At 44.0% G+C, this 18720-nt stretch overlaps 1 protein-coding gene across 3 annotated transcripts in view; it reads right to left on the bottom strand.

Moving 5' to 3' along the window:
- Positions 1 to 17679, bottom strand: part of GPAT3 (glycerol-3-phosphate acyltransferase 3) — a 63939-nt gene extending 46260 nt beyond the window's left edge. Inside the window, exons 1-3 of one of the 3 annotated variants that reach the window (XM_043448180.1) lie at positions 17463 to 17679; positions 16378 to 16665; positions 7011 to 7077 (exon numbers count right to left, since the gene is read on the bottom strand). In XM_043448180.1, coding sequence (XP_043304115.1) covers positions 7011 to 7077; positions 16378 to 16518 — 208 coding nt within the window. In that variant the 5' untranslated portion in view covers positions 16519 to 16665; positions 17463 to 17679. Of the gene's footprint in view, positions 1 to 7010; positions 7078 to 16377; positions 16666 to 16823; positions 17162 to 17462 lie in introns of those variants that run through there. The other 2 variants (XM_043448179.1, XM_043448181.1) reach the window with 2 other exon arrangements.
- Positions 17680 to 18720: the final 1041 nt, after the last annotated feature.

The following is an 18720-nucleotide window of genomic DNA, read 5'->3' as shown; positions in this document are numbered from 1 at the left end:
GTGGTGATTATCATTATTATTGACAGGTTCTCATCTATAAGGCAGAAACAGAATGGAAAAGCTTTGGAGTTTTGATCAGGGTTTTCTCTGTGGTGTAGGGTGGCCAGAAGGGGTGTGGTGGGTGGGGAGGCTGGTTTTAGGAACGCTTCTAAAATGACAAGCTGCATTTTAAATTTGATGAGTCCCCGGTGAGATGTCCACCCCTCCCAGCAGTAAAGAGAACTCTAAATAAACAGGAGATGTGCTCTTGAGTTGACTGTCTTATCATCTGAGCCTACATTGTTTTCCCTCTCAAAGAATCCTTGAGTCTACTTTACACCCAGTTTTTTCAAATCTCATAATTCTGAAATGCAGATACCCTCTTCAAAACAACTGAGGGAATTGGGATGAAGAGAGAGAAATCACCAACAAGACTTCCAACAGCTGAGGATTTGTTGTTGTTTAGTCACTAAGTTCTTTCTGACTATTTTGCAACCCCATGGACTATAGCCTTCCAGGTACTTCTGTCCATGGGATTTCCCAGGCAAGAATACTGGAATGGGTTGCCACTTCCTTCACCAGGGGATCATTCCAACCCAGGGAAGATCCCCTGTGTCAAACCTGTGTCTCCTGCATTGGCAGATTCTTTACCACTGAGCCACCCAGAAAACAGTCCAACTCTGTGATTCCACGGACTGCAGCCTGATAGGCTCCTTTATCCATGGGATTTCCCAGGCAAGGAAACTGGAGTGGGTTGTCATTAGATTAAAAATCTGCTTAGATTCAGTACTTTTTTTTTAATGGCTGATTCTTATTGATGTTTGACAGAAAACAAGAAAATTCTGTAAAGCAATTATCCTTCATTTAAAAAATAAATGAATTTTTAAAAAATAAATTTAAAAGAAACCTAATTTCATGGAAAACAGGGAGAGGACACAGGGCAAGTCATCCACTTTGTTACAGCTATATGAAAAGGAACACAATCTGGAAAAATAATAGAGTATGTTTTATGGGCTAAAACATACTGGAAAAACTGGTTTCTTAGGCTAGGAGCCTTCCTCTCTGTGACTTACGGCTCAAATTGCTCTTTTTCCACCCATCCCTCACCACGCAGTTAAGACCATTAGTCTTCTCTGACGTCCTGTCTTCTCTTTCCTGCCAGAACCACTCCATCCCGCTTACTCACTGTTGGCCAGAATTACATGCATAGTCATCTGCGTTCAGAGGTGAAACAGTAAAGATTCCTCTAAAAGAGGAAGTCTATTTTCATCAGATGATGAGGTGAACTTTAAAGGAAGATTCCCTCCACTCGCCTCTCTCTTTCCTTAAAGAACCTGCCACCTCCTTCTCCCACCATCCAGTGACCCCGCTAACCCTGTGGATTTCATGTCTTACCTTGCATTCCAGCTCCCCCCAAACTAGTCGCCACAAACTGGAGAAATGAAGTTCTGCTCCTTCGAGGGGCTACTGGTTAGAAAACTAAATAAATTATTCCAATGAGAGTGGGTACCAATAGATTAACATGGTATTCACTAAAAGAAGTGGAAGGTGGGGTGGGGGAGAAGAGAGGAGGATTTTGCCCCCAGGGGACAGTGGGTGATATCTGGGGACACTGCTGGTTGTCACATTAACAGTGTGTTACGGTCACCTTGTGAGTAGAGACCCGGAACCCTATGCAGGACCGCTCCCTGTAACAAAGAATGATGCAGCGTCAGAGAGGGCAGAGTACATTTGGGGCTGCCCTGATGGCGCAGTTGGTAAAGAATCCACCCACAATGCAGGAGACCCTCGTTCGATTCCTGGGTCGGGAAGATCCCCTGGAGGAAGAAATAGCAACCCACTCCAGTATTCTTGCCTGGAGAATCCCATGGACAGAGGAGCCTGGTAGGCAGTAGTCCACTGGGTCACAAAGAGTTGGACACGACTGAGCAACTGAATAACGACAAAATGTCAGTAGTACTAAGGTTGTGAAACTCAGCTCTAACTCAGTTACTAGTGCCTCTGTTCCACAGGTTTAAGTTTAAATTCCAGGCACAGGACATACTGACTAGAGATGAATTTTGGAGCTTGAATCCATCAGTCACACCTTTGAGATAGGTGTCTGTTTTCTATTCACATGAAACTAGTTCTATTCATCAGACTACAAACTCTAGCTGAATGATTATTGATATTAATAATTTATTTGAGTGGTTTTCTTAACATTTATGCTTAAAATACAAATTTAACCAAAACATACAAGTTCAACAAAGAAAAGAAACCCACTGGCCTATCCGCTTCAGTTATTTTTTAAAGAAAAAATTATAGGTACAGTTAAAGCCCACCTCTCCATCTGACCTTCCTTCTAGCTGATGTATCATTTCTGTAAGTATTTTATTACTAATCAACATACATCTACATAAATAAATAGTATCTGTTTAAGGTATTCAATTTTAAATGAATATTATTATATTATTATACTGTACATTTATTTTCTCTCAACGTTGTTTGAGATTTGTCTATTTTGTTTTCTTCACGTAAATCCAGCTAATTCATTTTGATTGCTGTATAGTATAAATAAAGCAGCTTACATAATCTTCCTTCCTCAGGAGTAACTGGGTCATCTCCACATTTCCACGTTTCCATGTACTCGTAACATGTCTCCTGACACATACATGCTGAGTTCGGATAGGTTTGATATCACAGGAATTGAGGAGTTAATGGGTAATAAGTAGGTCTTCAACTTTGCTACAAATTGCCAAACTGTCCTCCAAAGTGTCATTAAACTAACTTGTCGTTATAGCTCAGTGGTAAAGAATCCCACATGCCTCATGGCAAGAAGAAAAAAAAAATTGAGGTGAAATTCATCTAACACCAAATTCACTATTTTCAAGTGTCTAATTCAGTGGTATTTAGCTCATTCACAGCGTGCAGCTGCCCCTCTATCTGGTTCCAGAACATTTTCATTCCCACCAAGGGAGACTTGAACCCATGAAGCAGTCACTCCTGACCCCACTGCCCCAGCCTCTGTCTGTATTCTGTGTCTGTGGATTCATCTCTCCTGGTCAATTCATATAAATGGAATCACAGGCTTCCCAGGTGGCTCAGTGGTAAAGAATCCACCTGCCAGGCAGGAGACCAGGGTTCAATCCCTGGGTCGGGAAGATCCCCTGGAGAATGAAATGGCAACCCACTCCAGTATTCTTGCCTGGGAAATCCTATGGACAGAGGAGCCTGGTGGGTTACAGTCCACGGGTCACATGGAGTTGGACAGCAATGAGACAGCAACAACTACTACTACTACTAATAATAATAATGTACTGGTATCAACACGGTTAGTCAGTTCTCACAAAAGAATTCCTAATGTGAATGAAATCAGTGGGAGACATTAGTCTGGCTGAATTCTCCTCGAACAGGTACATCAGACGCTTAACCACAGCATTTTGTCCTTTGTGTGTGTTTGGGAGGAGGGAGAAGTGGGGTGGGGGTGCTGAGAGGCAAGAGATGTAGGGCAGAAGAAAAATTTAGCCCAGGGGCTTAATTAACGGTAGGCCACGTGACCCCAAATCCTTGCTGGAACAGAGCAAGGTGGAGGACCGGAGGAGGCAAGTGTGTTCCCCCACTGACGATGATGCTGAGTCGGGCCAGCAACAGGCACCAGGGAACAAGGTCAGCAACACCTACCAGGGAACACCAGCAGGTCTGGGCCACGGCCTCTGTGTGTATTGTTTGTGACTCACTCCCCAGGCAAGGGCAACTGCAGGCCCTTAATTCCTACCTGTCAACATTCAGTTGGTAATCATCACGGTGTCCTAGCACCATAAGGCAATTACAGTAGAATTTATCTTGAGTCATGAAAATGACATAATCAATGACATTCATTTCAGTGACAATCACAGTTACTGACTCATTCAAGTCTGACAGTCTAAGTCCTGGAAATCAGATACCCAGAGAAAGAGGCGAGAGGCTTCTTATAGTCCAAAGGTCCCTACCACTATTTACAACAGAGTAAAATAAAAGTTGTTAAAAATCACATTCCAGGGTTCCAAGGAGATGCATTTGTCCTATGGCTAGAGCACAGTTGATGCAAAGAAACCAAGACTCTTTTCTTATTTTACCTTCTAGCACATCAGCTCCCAGGGAAGAAAAACTAGGTTAGAGGGCAACTCTGTACTCTCCACTGAAGATGAACGCTTCCTTTATAACATAGTGACTTGAAGGGAGGAAAAAATTTATATTCACCACTGTTTTAACACTAACCCTAACTTAGAAGAGGAATGTACAATGATAGAGCTTCTTAAAGAGCCTCTTTATGATTATATTTAAAGCTCAATGAGTTAAGACAGTGTTTTAATAAAAGTCACGGTAGAGTCCAGTCAAGGACGGCAAGGAAGTATTTAAGCACAAAGATAACACTTCCCAAAGTTCAGCTTTCAATCAGCTTATTCAGTAAAGGCTCAGAAAAAATACTGGGGTGGCCAAAAAGTTCATTTGTGTTTTTCCATAAGTCAGTACAGAAAACCCAAAAGAACTTTTTTTGGCCAACCCAATACAGTACAAGAGGGGTTTAACTGGAGAGGGAGATGTGAAAAGTGTTTCCAAAAATGCGTTTCGCCAAGTAAGAGCAGCAGGGAGAATTTTTGGACGCAGAAAATAAACCTAACTCTCGTCCCTGTTTAGCTCATCTCTTCCTCTCGGTTCCCCAAACCTTGCATCAGCGCTATGTCTCAAAATCATACCTGCACCCCCAGCCGTGGCCTGCCAGTGACCCTGGCCTAAACTTTGCCCGGCTCAACCCTGATTTGTGCCCTAGTTGGCTGCGGGACAGAGGCGGGACGCTCCGAAGGCAGGGGATTGCAGCAGCCAGACACACAAGCGCTGAAGGTTTCATCACCCTCTGCCTCTGTGGAGGACTGAGACATTACCTCCCAGCTGACTCCAAGCACCAGAACGTATCCAACAGGGGACACACCCTGGCACCGGGCGACCCAAGCAGGACATAAGTCAGGAGGAGAGGGGCATACCAAGGACAGCCGTGGGATTAAAGACGAAAGCAGCACGCGGCAGAGCCTGCGTGAGATCTCACATCATCCTCCGCTTATGCAGCGATTTTAGCATTTATCGCCGTGGATGCCCCTCTCCCCACAGGAACTGTGTCTTCATCACCCATGGATCCCGTGTCAACCTCACTGGCAACAAATGCTTGGTCCCTGCAATAGTCAATTGCCAACTGCACAGGCTGAAAAGGAAGAGCAGCCACTCTGAAGGAAACAGGATAAATTCTGTAGACATCAAAAGTGTTTGATGACATCAAGAGTCAACACATGACTCTCAACCATTGTGATGTGTATTTTCCCCTTCTGCTCATTTCCACTGTCTCCTGGAGGTACCAAGGAACAGGCAAAGACCAAAGACAGAAAAGACAAGAGGGTGACAAAAATAAATAAATCAATCCAAGTGGAAACAGTCATTTCCATTAGGCTGAAAACTAAAACAGAGACTTCCCTGGTGGCCCAGGGGTTGAGAATCTGCCTTCCAATGCAGGAGACTCGGGTTCGACACCCTGGCCCAGGAACGAAGACCTCACATGCCTTGGGGCAACTAAGCCTGCGTGCCTCAACTAGAGAGGCCCAAGTGCTGCAACCAAGGCCTGACACAGTCAAAAATAAATAATTTTTACAAAACTAAAACAATGCTGCAAACACCCTTACCTAGTGACTTTAATCCTCTTAACTACCAAGTTGAAATACTTTGTGCTCTTTTAAATTCATGGCCCAAGATATGGGCCGCCACCACCCCAATCTACAGGGTCCCAGAGAACTTCATCCAAAGTCAACAACAGCCCAAAGTCTCACCGAGTGCAACAAAAAATCAGCAATAAAGTTTCTTCTCTCCTTAAATCACAGGACACACATTTAAAGAGAACCCAGAAAAAAAAGTTAGTAGATCTGCTATAGCTCAGAGAAAGTTGTGCTATTTAGTCATTATCAGAGAGGGTATCTGGCAATAAAAAGAGGATGAAGTATAGTCAGAAATACCCAATCATGGTAAAAATGTTATCGGTGCTAATCCTCTGGTGTTTACATGGACAACACAACACTCACTAGTTGCTTCAATCAGTAGAACATAACAATCTAATTATACAAGAATGCACAGATATGTTCATTCAAAATCTTTATTTCCAAAATGTACTATATTTCTACAATTCCTCTTAGACAAGCTTTCAGAAGACAAAATCCATCTAGTAAAGTGTTTGACATTTTGACCATGTTGAACCCTAAATTAGATGGGCACACTATTGTTTCTATATATTTATACATTTATTTTTGGAAAACACACACAGCCTAATTCTTTTAATTAAATCCAGGGTTTATTTCTTCCTAATTTCATTGCCATCACTCCCACAGAATTCTACTCCCCTATGAACCCCGTGTCTTAAAAAATTCTTAAAATTCTTAACTCACATGAAAAGGGTTTTGGGGACAAAGGAAAAACACACAAACAGAAGCAGAAACTCACTTCTAACAAAAACTAAGGGAGTGTCTTTGCCACTGAATTTTCTGAGCCTTTATTACTAGACATTATTAGTCTCCAAAAGGAATCTGTAGCACGTGGTGACTCCCAAGCTTACATCACAAGAGAGTTTTTTTTCTTTCATGAATTACTAATTAGTTTTTAGCAGGAAATAATATTTTAAGGAACATACTTTGAGAACCAAAGTTAGAATAAGGTGCTAATGAAATCTCAAAAATAGGTTTAACTTAACCCCAGGTGGTCCAATTAGCCCCCCCTCTTTTTTCTTAAGTCCATTTAAATACCATGGGCAATCACTGTTAAATGTAAGAACACATAGATAACCAGCATGGTATGACTACCTTTACAGTGAAAAGTCATCCAGAACTCAGAAGGCTGCTATTTTGCATAAAGGACAGAATTATGAACAATCCAAGGCCCATAAAATGCACTATTTGGGGTATATTTCAAGTTCAAGTTGGGTAGACACATATCTACCCAATTTGGATATTTTAACCATCATAATGAAAAGGGAGACTTACCGACAGAAGCTGAGTTTTTAAGGATTGCTTGCTTTGCAACTCCTGTTTCAATTCGTAATGTGGCCCACTGTTCAAAAAACAAGAAGTTATTAATGTAAAATGTGCCACAGACAGGATGCAACATATTTAAACCATGCTTAAATAACATGAAATTAACCATTAAGCCCTCATGCTATCTGAATTGAAGAGATACCCCACTGAATCTCTGATATAATAGCATTCCAAGTCCCATGTATACTCTTATATTAGTTACCGATAATTCCCAAATAAAAATGAGGAAAAGATCATGTTTACCTTATTAAAACTCTCACACACACCTGGTATCCAATAAATTACTCCTTGAGAAGGTCAGAAAGTATGGAGGACAAGAGCACAGACTATAGCATCAACTCTGTCTGGGTATAAAATTACTTAATCCCTCTCAGCCTCAATTTCCTCATTGGTAAAATGAGGATAATAGTTCCTATCCCATAAGGTTGCCATGAGGATTAAATGAGATTAATACATGTAAAGACATAAACACAGGACACAAAGAATATTATTTTCATAACAAATTAGGCATTCAAGGATGAGACATTCTCTAAGATGCCTAACTGCCTATATCAGACAGAAGCTTGCAGAAGGACTGTTGTGAGACTTGGAAAGCTGGAAAGGAATCCATGAAATCACTAAGGAGACTGGTGTTGAAATAAATATACACACTATTTTACATAAAATAAATAACTAACAAGGACCTACTGTATAGCACAGGGAACTCTACTCAATACTCTGTAAATGGCCCATTTGGGAAAAGAATCTAAAAAAAGTGGGGAAAAAAAGATATATATATATATGTATAACTGACTCACTATGCTATACATTTGAAACTAACACAGCATTGTAAAGCAACTACACACCAACAAAAATTTTTAAAACCAACAAAGAAACAAAAGTTAAAAAAAAAAAAAACAACCTGCCCATGAGGTCACTTATCTACTAAGATAAAGAAAATGTTATGATTAAGAGAAACCGCAGTTTTGAGAGAATTTAAGAACAGAAAAAATTAACTCCCAGAAATAATTGCAAGGTGTGATCTGCTCTTTTCTTCTTTATACTTTTTTTTGTACATTTCCCAAATCATCTACCATTAACATCACAGTTCAAGAGCAAGAAGTGAACTCTTTTGACACCACTCCAGAAAACCCAATGGCTACCATCTTCAGTTGAGAAAGGATCAATTAAAATATCATCTAGATGATTACAATTCTAGAAGCTAACAGTGCCTAAACTGACTCAGGGAGGTAGGAGAAGAGCAAAACAAGAAGTAAAGGTCACTAATAATTATAATTAAGAGTTCAGTACCTTTGAAGGGGCAAAAAGACAGGATTTATTAAGCATGTCAAGGCAAAAACCTCAGTTATTGGGACTTTCCTGGTCGTCTGGTGGTTAAGAGTTCGCCTTCCAGTGCAGGAGACTCAACCCCTGGCTGGGGAACTAAGATCCCACATGCTGCAGGGTAACTCTGCCTGCATGCCTAACTAGAGAGCTCAAGCGCTGCAACGACTGAGCCCACAGGCAACAGGAGAAGCCTGTGCACCTCAACAAAGACCCAGCACAAGCCCCTTCCAAGATACAAACAAAAGAACACACTTCAGTTATTGCAGGGCTTGAAGGTGTTAAGCAGAAAGATAAAAGGTTTTTTTTGTAGCTGATTTTTTTTAATAAATAAGAAAATAAGTGCTAGAGAATAAACGACCTAAAACATGCACATGAAGGTCAAGAAGCAGGACATAACCTGACTGTATCAGGACCCCTGCACCACTGCCCAAACAGCAAAGCAGGAACATGCCATTTGTGCTTAGAAAACAACTTATAAATAGATGCCTAATCTTCCCGGCTTCAAGTGGCAAGTCACAAATGATAACAGGCTCAGAGTCTTAATTTGGTTGTGTCCTTTTCTCCTCCTTGCTGATCCCAGGCAGGAATTCTCAAATTCTGGACTTTTATGCCTCCCATCTCGTCTCAGGAGAGGTGAAGGTTTATTTTCATGTGTGTGTGCACGCACGGGCTCAGTCATATCCAATGCATGGTGACCTCATAGACTGTAGCCCATCAAGCTCCTCTGTCCATGGGACTTCCCAGGTAAGAATCCTAGAGTAGGTTGCCACACCCGCCTCCAGGGTTCTTCCCAACCCGGAGATCGAACCCACGTCTCCACCGTCTCCTGCACAACAGGCGGATTCCTAACCGCTGAGCCACTGGGGGAGAGTTTTTCACTTTACAGTGTTGGTACCTATTATTGGTTATAAGTAGACTAAAGATATGATTAAGATAAAATTTTGTAAATAAACATTCATCCTCATCTTGGAGCTTTCTTTTTTTAATGTGAGCATGCGCTTTTGAGTATGATATAAGTGGGAATTACCTTAGACTAGGACAATCAGTTCATGCTGACGGGATGGAAAATATCGGTATCGCATGGCTGTTATGAGCGGAACTGTACCCCTATCCTCCCCCCAAAAATTCATGTGTGAAAGCCCTAACCCCCAGTACCTCAGAATGTGGCTCTATTTGAAAACTGAGTTTTTAAAGAGGTGACTAAGTTAAAAAGAAGCCCTTAGGGTGAAGCCCTAATCCAGTGTGACTGGTATCCTTATAAGAACAGGGAGAGCTAGGGACACGTATACACAAGACAGACCATCCAGGTCACTACCTACAAGATGGCACCATCTACAAGCCAAGAGAGGCCTCAGAAGAAATCAAATCTCCTGACACCTTGATCTTGGACTTTCAGCTTCCAGAACTGTGAGGGAATAAATTTCCATGGTTTAAGCTACCGAGTTTATGGGACTCTGTTATGGCAACAAACTAATATGGGTACACTGGTCCAACAGCATGATGTGCTCCAAAGAACTCCATGTTCTGTCATCACACAAGGTTTAGAACAAAGACCCTCCCCTGAAATGCTAGCTCCAAATTCTGTCCTCCAAAACACAGTTACTGTGTTCAAGACGAGCACGTTTTTTGTTTTTGCTTTTAATGATTATTTATTTATTTAGCTGTGTCTGGTCTTCGTTGCGGCACATGGAATCTAGTTCTCTGACCAGGGGTGAAACCTAGGTCCCCTGCATTGGGAGCAGGCAGTCTTAGCCACTGGACCACCAGGAAAGTCCTGACAACTTTCCATCAGGTTGTCATTTCACTTAATTTCAAAATCCTCTTGAAAGAAAATAAGTAGCTGTCCACAACTCACAGTAAAGAAATGGGTAAGCCTAATTTTTCAAGCTTGGGTCAAAAGTTTGCAAAAACATGGCACTGTCAGCTAGACAATTCAACTTCCAGTTTCCATGCTAAAAAGACACATAAGAATTGACTAAGGAGAGGGAAAGGAAAAAGGAAAAATGTACAAAATTGTACAAAGCCTCAAAATGTTAGGCCTACTCAATGGCTGGCCATCAACTGTAACAAAATAAACTGGTCTCTTGGCAGAGTAAGAACCTAGGGTCTAGATTCAAGTTAAATGCTGATTCTACCACTGACAGTGATATGCCACTGTCTAGTCAACTCACCTCTCTGAACCTTCTTTCCTCAGTCTATCAGGGGGAATAACACACCCTATCCCAGAGAGGTGCTGTGGAAGTTAACTAAGAAGCACATTGCTTTAGTAGTTTTCTTTTACTATGACTTAATGGCTCAGGAGGTAAAGAATCCGCCTGCAATGCAGGAGACACAGGAGCCTCGATTGGATCCCTGGGTAGGAAAGATCCCCTTGAGGAGGGCATGGCAACCCACTCCACTATTCTTGCTTGGAAAATCCTATGAACAGAGGAGCCTGGTGAGCTACAGTCCGTGGGGTCACAAAGAGTCAGACACAACTGAGTGACTAAGCGCACTCTGTCATAAACAGTCATGGCCTTCTAGAAGATTTACTGTATTTCCAACACCAAAGGATAATATCTGAGTGTTATAACAACAGAAGTGTTAACCATCTGAAAATTATTGACCTGCCTTTTTTAAAAGACAGAAAAATAACCGGTGGATGGAGGAGACAGTAAGGGAAAGAATAGTAACTAAAATAACAAGGCAGGAGTAGTCTGCTCTGAATATGTGTGTGCTGACCCATCAGATCTGAAGGTAGATTAATTCTTGGCTACATAGGAGCAAACACACACACACACAACCAATGAGTGTTCCAATCCAAACTCCACTAAAATTTGAGCACCTAATGTATATTAAGTGCTTTCATTCACTTCTCCTCATTCAATCTGCACAATAACTCTGTGAGCTATATTCCTAAATACACAGGAAGAAAGTAAGGTGGAGATGTTGAATGACCTGCCCAAGGTTACAACGCCAGAAATTTGGAGGCAGCTGTTCATGTGTCCAACTTATGCTTCAAAAGTTGAGGGGAAAATTAAGTCCATCAACATTTATTTTTATCTATCTATTGCTTGCAATATCTGGTTAGATTTGGTAATTTATGTATCATTCCCCTGTATCTTTTTCTCCATTAATCCTACATTCTCTTTCCATTCTTTATTTCCCTCTAATTGTGAACTTCAGGCCAACAAATGACAGTCCTTAGGCCAATGAATAACAAGCATCATTAACCCTTCCTGGTTGAGAACAGCATAATTCAATCTTTAATCCATGCTCCTGTTTGATAAACATAAAAAACTCATACTCTCTTCCAGAGATCTAAATATATATTAATACACCCTACCAAGCAGACAGACTATGCATTCCCTCAGCCAGAAGTTTTACTTTTCATAGTTTGCACTCCTAAAACAATTTTCTCCAATATAAAGTCATAATATTGACACATCTACTTCCTAAAAATTACTATATACCCCTAGAAAATCACTGGTTTAGAGGGAGTTCTCTGGTGGTCCAATGGCTGACTCTGTACTCCCAATAGAGGGGACCTGGGAGTTTGCATACTACAGCTAAGACCTGACACAGCCAAATATATAAATAAATAAAAATAAACACTACAAAAAAACGAAACAGAAGTGAAGAAAATCACTGGTTTAGAGAATCACTCACTTACTCTAAGAATTCAAGCCCTAGAAAAAAAAAGAAAAGAATTCAAGCCCTGTTTTTCAGGTAGCTTGCCATATCAAGGACTTATGAATACATATAAAGATATTCAGCAATGCAGAAGGCAGCATTCAGCAGGTACTTAATAAATAATTATTACCTGAACTGGAGAGCTAAGAAGAGTCCTCAGCTGGCTGAGTTATTTGACAATTAGTCGTTTTCATAGTCAGCTATTCTGAAGATCACCCCCTCACACTGCAACTTCCAGAATTTGAGTTTATGGTCACAGAAAAAGCTTATCAAAGTAAACACATAATGTATAAAACTAAACAACCTTTTAAAATGGTATGTAAACTGTAACCAAGGAAACCTGAGAAATATCCAATTATAATTAAACAGTCCAAAGAGGGACTTCCCTGTGGTCTGGTGGCTAAGACTGCTTGCTCCCAATGCAGGGGGCCTAGGTTCAATCCCTGGTCGGGGAACTACATCCCACATGCAGCAACTAAGAGTTCGCATGCCGCAACTATTAATAAAAGATCCCACATGCTGCAGCAAAAACCAAAGATCTCACATGCCACAGCTAAGACCCCTCGCAGCCAAATAAATATTTTTAAAAATTAATTAGATTAAATAAATATATTTTTTTAAGAGTGCAAACAATATTCTTGGGGCTGTGTGTGTGCTCAGTCGCATGTTCAACTCTTTAGGACCCCAAGAACTACATATACAGCCAGCCAGGCTCCTCTCTCCATGGAATTTTCCAGGCAAGAATACTGGAATGGGTTGCCATTTTCTACTCCAGGGGACCTTCCAAACCAAGGAATTGAACCCAAGCTTCTCAAGTCTTCTGCATTGGCAGACAGATTCTTTACCACAGGGCCACCTGGGAAGCAATATATTCTTGGGACTGGAAAGTAAAAGAAAGAAACCACCAAGTCAGTTGAGAATATACTAAGGAATAATGAGTAACAGAAGGTCTGGACCTTGAACGGACTTTAACAAAGGGTATTTGTCCAAATATAAAAATGTTTTAATATTAAACAACCAGCACAATCTTTAAGGGAATTATTCCCATAGTTGGCAGAAAGACAATCCACTATACCAACCTCTGCCTAACAAATGTCTTTCAAACACCAAATACAGTCCTGGGCTGCCCTGATGGCTCAGACAGTAAAGGATCTACCTGTAATGCAGGAGACCAGGGTTCAAAACCTGGGTCAGGAAGATCCCCTAGAGAAGGGAATGGCTACCCACTCCAGTGTTCTTGCCCAGGGGATTCCATGGACAGAGGAACTTGGAGGGCTACAGTCCCTGGGATCACAAAGAGCTAGACACGACTGAGTGACTGTCAACTTCCAACAGTGCTGTTCTGGTTGGACAATACAAAGCTCCGGGTTACCATCTCCCTCTCCTGTGCCCAAAGCAAACCTGCTACTGGATCATAGCTCTTCCCTGAGGCGCCCAGCTGTACCCAAACACAGGAACTCCAGGCAGCTACCACCAAATCAGAGATGGCTCACAAAATGAATCCCCATTCTAACTACATATATGCCAAGCATCTGTCTGACCTAATAAACTTTGGTCTTAGCAAAGAGGATGGTTCTTTATGCTGCCATCTACCTGGTTTCCAAGCTAACTGGTATATCTTCCACTAAAATTAGAAATCTGGTGGGACTCCCCTGGTGGTCCAGTGGTTCAAATTCACCATCCAATGCAGGGGCCTCAGGTTTGATCCCTGGTTGGGAAACTAAGAATTTAATTAACTCTAAATTAATGGAGAATTTAATTAATTCTAAGCCTGTGCATCGCAACTACCTAACAGGCGCCCACGAGGGCCCATACTCCACAATAAGAGAAACCTATGCTGCAACTGAAGAAGAGCCTGCCTACTGCAATGAAGATCCAGCAGCTGCAAGAAAGACCTGGCGCAAATACAGAAAAAGAAAACTGGCATTCTTGAGAGTTTTACTAACAAGGAGTACATCTCTAAAAATCTCTTCAAAGCTAGAAGGACAAAAATTAAAACTTGAGGCCCTGCGACAATGAAAGTCAGATCCTGGGCTGGCGATATCTCTTCAAAGTGTAGAAGTTAGTTGCCAGGCCAACAGCAACTAGAGAGGGCTTCCCCGGTGACTAGTGGTATAAAGAATCCAAGAATCGTGTTCAATCCCTGAGTTGGGAAGATCCCCTGGAGGAGGAAATAGCAACCCACTCCAGTATTCTTGCTTGAAAAATCCCATGGACAGAGGACTCTGGCAGGCTACAGTCTATGAGGTCACAAAGAGTCAGATAGTACTGAGCAGGCAAGCATTCACACACGCTACAGGTACTAGAAGGCCAATCTCCTTGACATCTCTTTAGCTGTACCTGACTTACGCAAGCGATCAAGAGTCAGCACCCAGAAGATAGAGTGTGAGATTTACTCTGTTCTCACTTGCAGTATCAATTCCAAAAGATATTACTATATGGGAGAACAGTTTGGTCATTTCAGAGTTCTAAGAGTGAACACCAGCTGAAGATAATCATCTGCTACAGGCAGAGCATTCTGAAGAAGATCTAAGGCAAGAGGCAGCTAGGAAATTCACAGTAGACTCTGACCATGTCCAAAGTGTGACGTCAGCAAGGAAGGTTCGAGACTGAAATATCTCCCAAGTAGAAACAACATAACTTTTAAAACGTGAGGGCTGATGAACAGTCAAATACAACTTTTAAAGACTAGACAGAAAATCAACCACAGAGTGCAACAAAAATGTGAGATAAAACAGATGAGTAGGTAGAAGAGATCTGCAGGAGATTAGCTGGTGGGTGACAGGTAATCTCCAGGTAGGAGATAAAAGATTAGAGATATGTATCTGAAAGCCACTCTCCTGGCCGAGGGAGAAGAGCAAATAAAGCCAAGCCCTGCGCAGACAGAGAATAAGGGCAGAAAAATGAGAACCCGTCTAAGAAGGTATTGTAAAGAATCCACCTGCCAATGCAGGAGATACAGAAGACTCGGGTTTGATCCCTAGGTGGGGAAGATCCCCTGGAGGAGGAAATGGCAACCCACTCAGTATTCTTGCCTGGGAAACCACACGGACAGAGGAGCCTGGCAGGCTACAGTCCATGGGGTCACAAAGAGTTGGACCCCACTGAGCAGGCATGTAGGCACATTAGAAGCTTTTGTAGCAGCTAAAGAAACAAGCCATGTAAGATCCTCAGGGATAGAACCTGCATCTCCTGCAGCGGAAGCGTGTAGTCTTAACCACTGGACCACCAGGCAAGTCCCAATAATATTATTCTTTTACTAGCAGCAAACATGTACACAGCATCTAACATGTCCAGATACCAATCCAAAGTGCTTGACATATTTTAACTCACTTAACAACCCTATGGAAGCAGTTCTTATTGTTACTACTATTTTATAGATAAGGAACATGAAGCGTAAGTAGGTGAGTTCCCTGTTGAGAAGCAGAACTGGGATTTTGGTACCAAGTCAAAGCAAATCTGTACCCAGAGTCTGCACCATTAACCTTTACGCTATAGGCCCTCTCTTCAGTTAGATTCCTGTCTCCACTGCTTGATTCAAGCAAATCACTGAACTTCTCAGAGTTTCAGTGTCCTTACCTGTAAAGGGGGGGATAACATTTGCTCTCCCTACATCTGATGAGAGTCCACAGGGAACCCTCTGTGACTTCATAAAACCCTGTATGAAGGGCAAGTAACAGTTGTTCCATCAGGGCCACTCCCATCTAACACCTTTCTTTGCAAAATTTAAGAAACAGGAGGGTAGGAAGAGCTGAAGTCAAAGAAAACATGGATTTTCAATGACGTGTCAAGTGCCACTAGGTAGATTAAATTTCCATGACTCCTAAAATACAATCAGATTTCTTTCTACCATGCAGCGATCGGTTTCTTACCTTAGGCATAAACTTGATGCCTTTCGGGACGGGAAACCTTAGTCCACAGAAGGACCTCTGAAACCTGAGGTTGTAAAAACTAAGGAGAATGAGGTGGCTGCTGCTCGCTCAAAGAACATAAAGAAATACCGGTGATAGAAAAGGCGGTCGTGTTGTCATTGAGATGAGTAAAAATCATCATCATAATAACAGGGGGTGGGGTCGTTCTACCTCCAACCACAGCAACAAGGTGGTCCAGTGGTCTCAGGAGCCCTCCAGCTCTGCGGGAGACGCCCGGACACGGCCGAGGATAAACTAAAACGCACCTCCCTCCAGACCACTGACCTTCCTCCAGGTCTCCTGACGTCTCCTCGGCTCTCAGTTCTAACCTCTTTCTCCATCGCCCCGGGTTCCCCCCACCCCAAAGCCCTCCAAGGAGGGGGCGCAGCATCCCTCCACGGACTCACCTCTAAAGTTTTCACCAGGATCTTCATATAGATCTCAGAGATACCCAAAGACACCCCAAAGGCCGAAGGCAGGAGTATGAGGCCGAGCACCAGAGTCAGCCAGGTGTAAAGGATCTGCCCGGCCAGCTCCGCGCCATCCATGGCTCGGCGCACCCCGACTGGGCTCCACGGAGCAGGTCCTAGCGCGATGGCCGTCCCTGTCGGCAGGTAGTCCGAAGGCAACTCCAGGAGCAGCAGCGCGGAGCCCGGCTCCCAGGAGTCAACGCCGCCGTCTCCGGGCACTCACCTCTGCGGGGGGAAAAGAAGAGAGGAAGGGGGAAAAAAAACTTTCAGAAGGACAGCAATTTCCTTCCTTCCTCGTAGGGCTCCTCCTCGCCGCGGCCGATTAACTCTCTCTGCGCCAGAGGCCCAGGCCCCCCGCCGAAGCCGTCGCCTGGAGCGCAGACCTGGGAGCGAGCGCGGAGACACGCGAGCGCGGCGGGGAACCGGCTCCACCCCCGGTCCAATTTCCGCTGGGTGGCGATTGCGACAACTCAAGCGGTGACTCACGGAGGCCCTCCCGGGCGAGGATCCCGAGGCGCACCGCACCGCACCGCCGCGGACCTGGCGCCCGGCCGAGGACTGCACCGCCCGCAGGCTGCGCGCGGACGCCGGGAGTCCCTATTTCTGCGCCCAGCCCTGGCCCCACCTCCTCCGCCACCCAACGGGGAGCCTCCAGGCGGGATCCACGCGGAAAGCGCCGCAGCCTCCCGGGGCGGCCTCCCGCCTTCGCCGAGCCCCGCCTCCCAGCACTCTCAGCGGAGGTCCCTTTGGGAGCAGAATTTTCATCTGCAAAACGTTAGCCTTTTCTCATGCCCAGAATGGACTACCGATGGGTCCGGGACGCTTGAGAAGGTCCTGTTTGGGTATAAAACGACCTCTCGGCTGGGCTTTCGGCCGGGGGAAGAGAAACGCCTCGGTTCCTCCGCTTCCAGGTCCCCCACACCTCCTCCTCCCCCCGCCCCCCATCCCCTCCCTCCTATGCTGAGCGGCTGGGGAGAGACCTAGCTCATCCCGGGAGGGGAAAGCTTTTTCCGACCGCTCACCTCGCTCAGCCGCCGCGTCCCTGGCGCAGAAATCCTTCCGCCCAGGGTCGCTCTCTTCCTGGGTTAAAATTCCGACCACAGCTCCCCTCTCCTTTCACCCCACACTCAAGGCACAGAAACCACAGAAGAACGGCCGGGCCCGCGCTGGCTTCACCCCGAGGACGCGCGCTGCCAGGGAATTCAGTCTCCGCACCGCCGTCTGGCTGGCCCTCCTTCGAACAACCTTGGAGGGGTATTGACTTCCTTGCGGTTCACGCCTCTTAGAAACCTGATCTGTTTTTAAGAATAAGCGGGAGAAGGGATGTTGAGACTGTGTAGTCGATGAGAAAATCAGGCTCCCCAGGATTTCCAGATCGTCACGGAATGAGACCAAAAATCTCACAGCAGTCTCTTTCGGGTGTTATTTCAAGCTGGAAAAACGGGGAGGGCAGGAAAAACTGAATTCAGAGGGTTGATCGAAAATACTGCCATGGAGGCTGCCGGGGCCTAAGGTGTAGCGGAAACTAGGAGCGGAAGGAACGAGAATCACCCGGCAAAGAATGTAAATATTCGGCCTTTGCACCTCTCTCCGGGAGGGTATCACAACCCCCCTACCTACCCGCACCACCACCCCCCTTACCCCCCACTAAGAAGGGGCAAAAGAAATGTGACTCGGTCCTAAAATTCAAGTTATGAATAAAGAAGTTTCAGGCGCTTGGCTTCTCAACATTAAACCTCTGTTTGGTCTGCCATTTTATGAAAACAAGAAAAACACAGTTGCCAAAATCCTTACAAAGTCCTTGCTGGAAACAAACACCTATTTAATCTAAATCCTCAAAGATTATTTTGACTCAACACTATACATTCAGGCAAAACTCTTAAACGCTCCTTTTATTTCCTCAGGTCCTAAAGGACCCTGAGCGATTAGACCGAAGTTTACCCAACAAGTCCCAGTGCAGGCAACTTTAAGGATGGACTTTGTCTACCCACTGAGACCCAAATGCTGAGCGCCCACAATCTCCAATGATTTCTGTTGCTCATGACCAAATTTCATGAACTGGGTTTGCTTCTTTTGTTTTGGGGGCTTTTGTTTGTTTTTTCACGGAAGAAGTATTGTCCCACAACAGAATGGTAAAACGGCTATGATCTCGAGTGACCTCTGCCTGCAGCAGCTTGAAAAGGGGCTTTGGTTCCCTGCCAGAGACGGAGGCCGTCCTCAGTGACAAGACCCTGGCTTTTCAGCTTTGCAGAAGATAATTCCCACAGAGAAGGCAAGTGA

This window comes from Cervus canadensis, chromosome 26 (genome assembly GCF_019320065.1).
Source record: "Cervus canadensis isolate Bull #8, Minnesota chromosome 26, ASM1932006v1, whole genome shotgun sequence".
NCBI lineage: Eukaryota > Metazoa > Chordata > Mammalia > Artiodactyla > Cervidae > Cervus > Cervus canadensis.
This window is presented reverse-complemented; position numbering and strand designations above follow the sequence as displayed.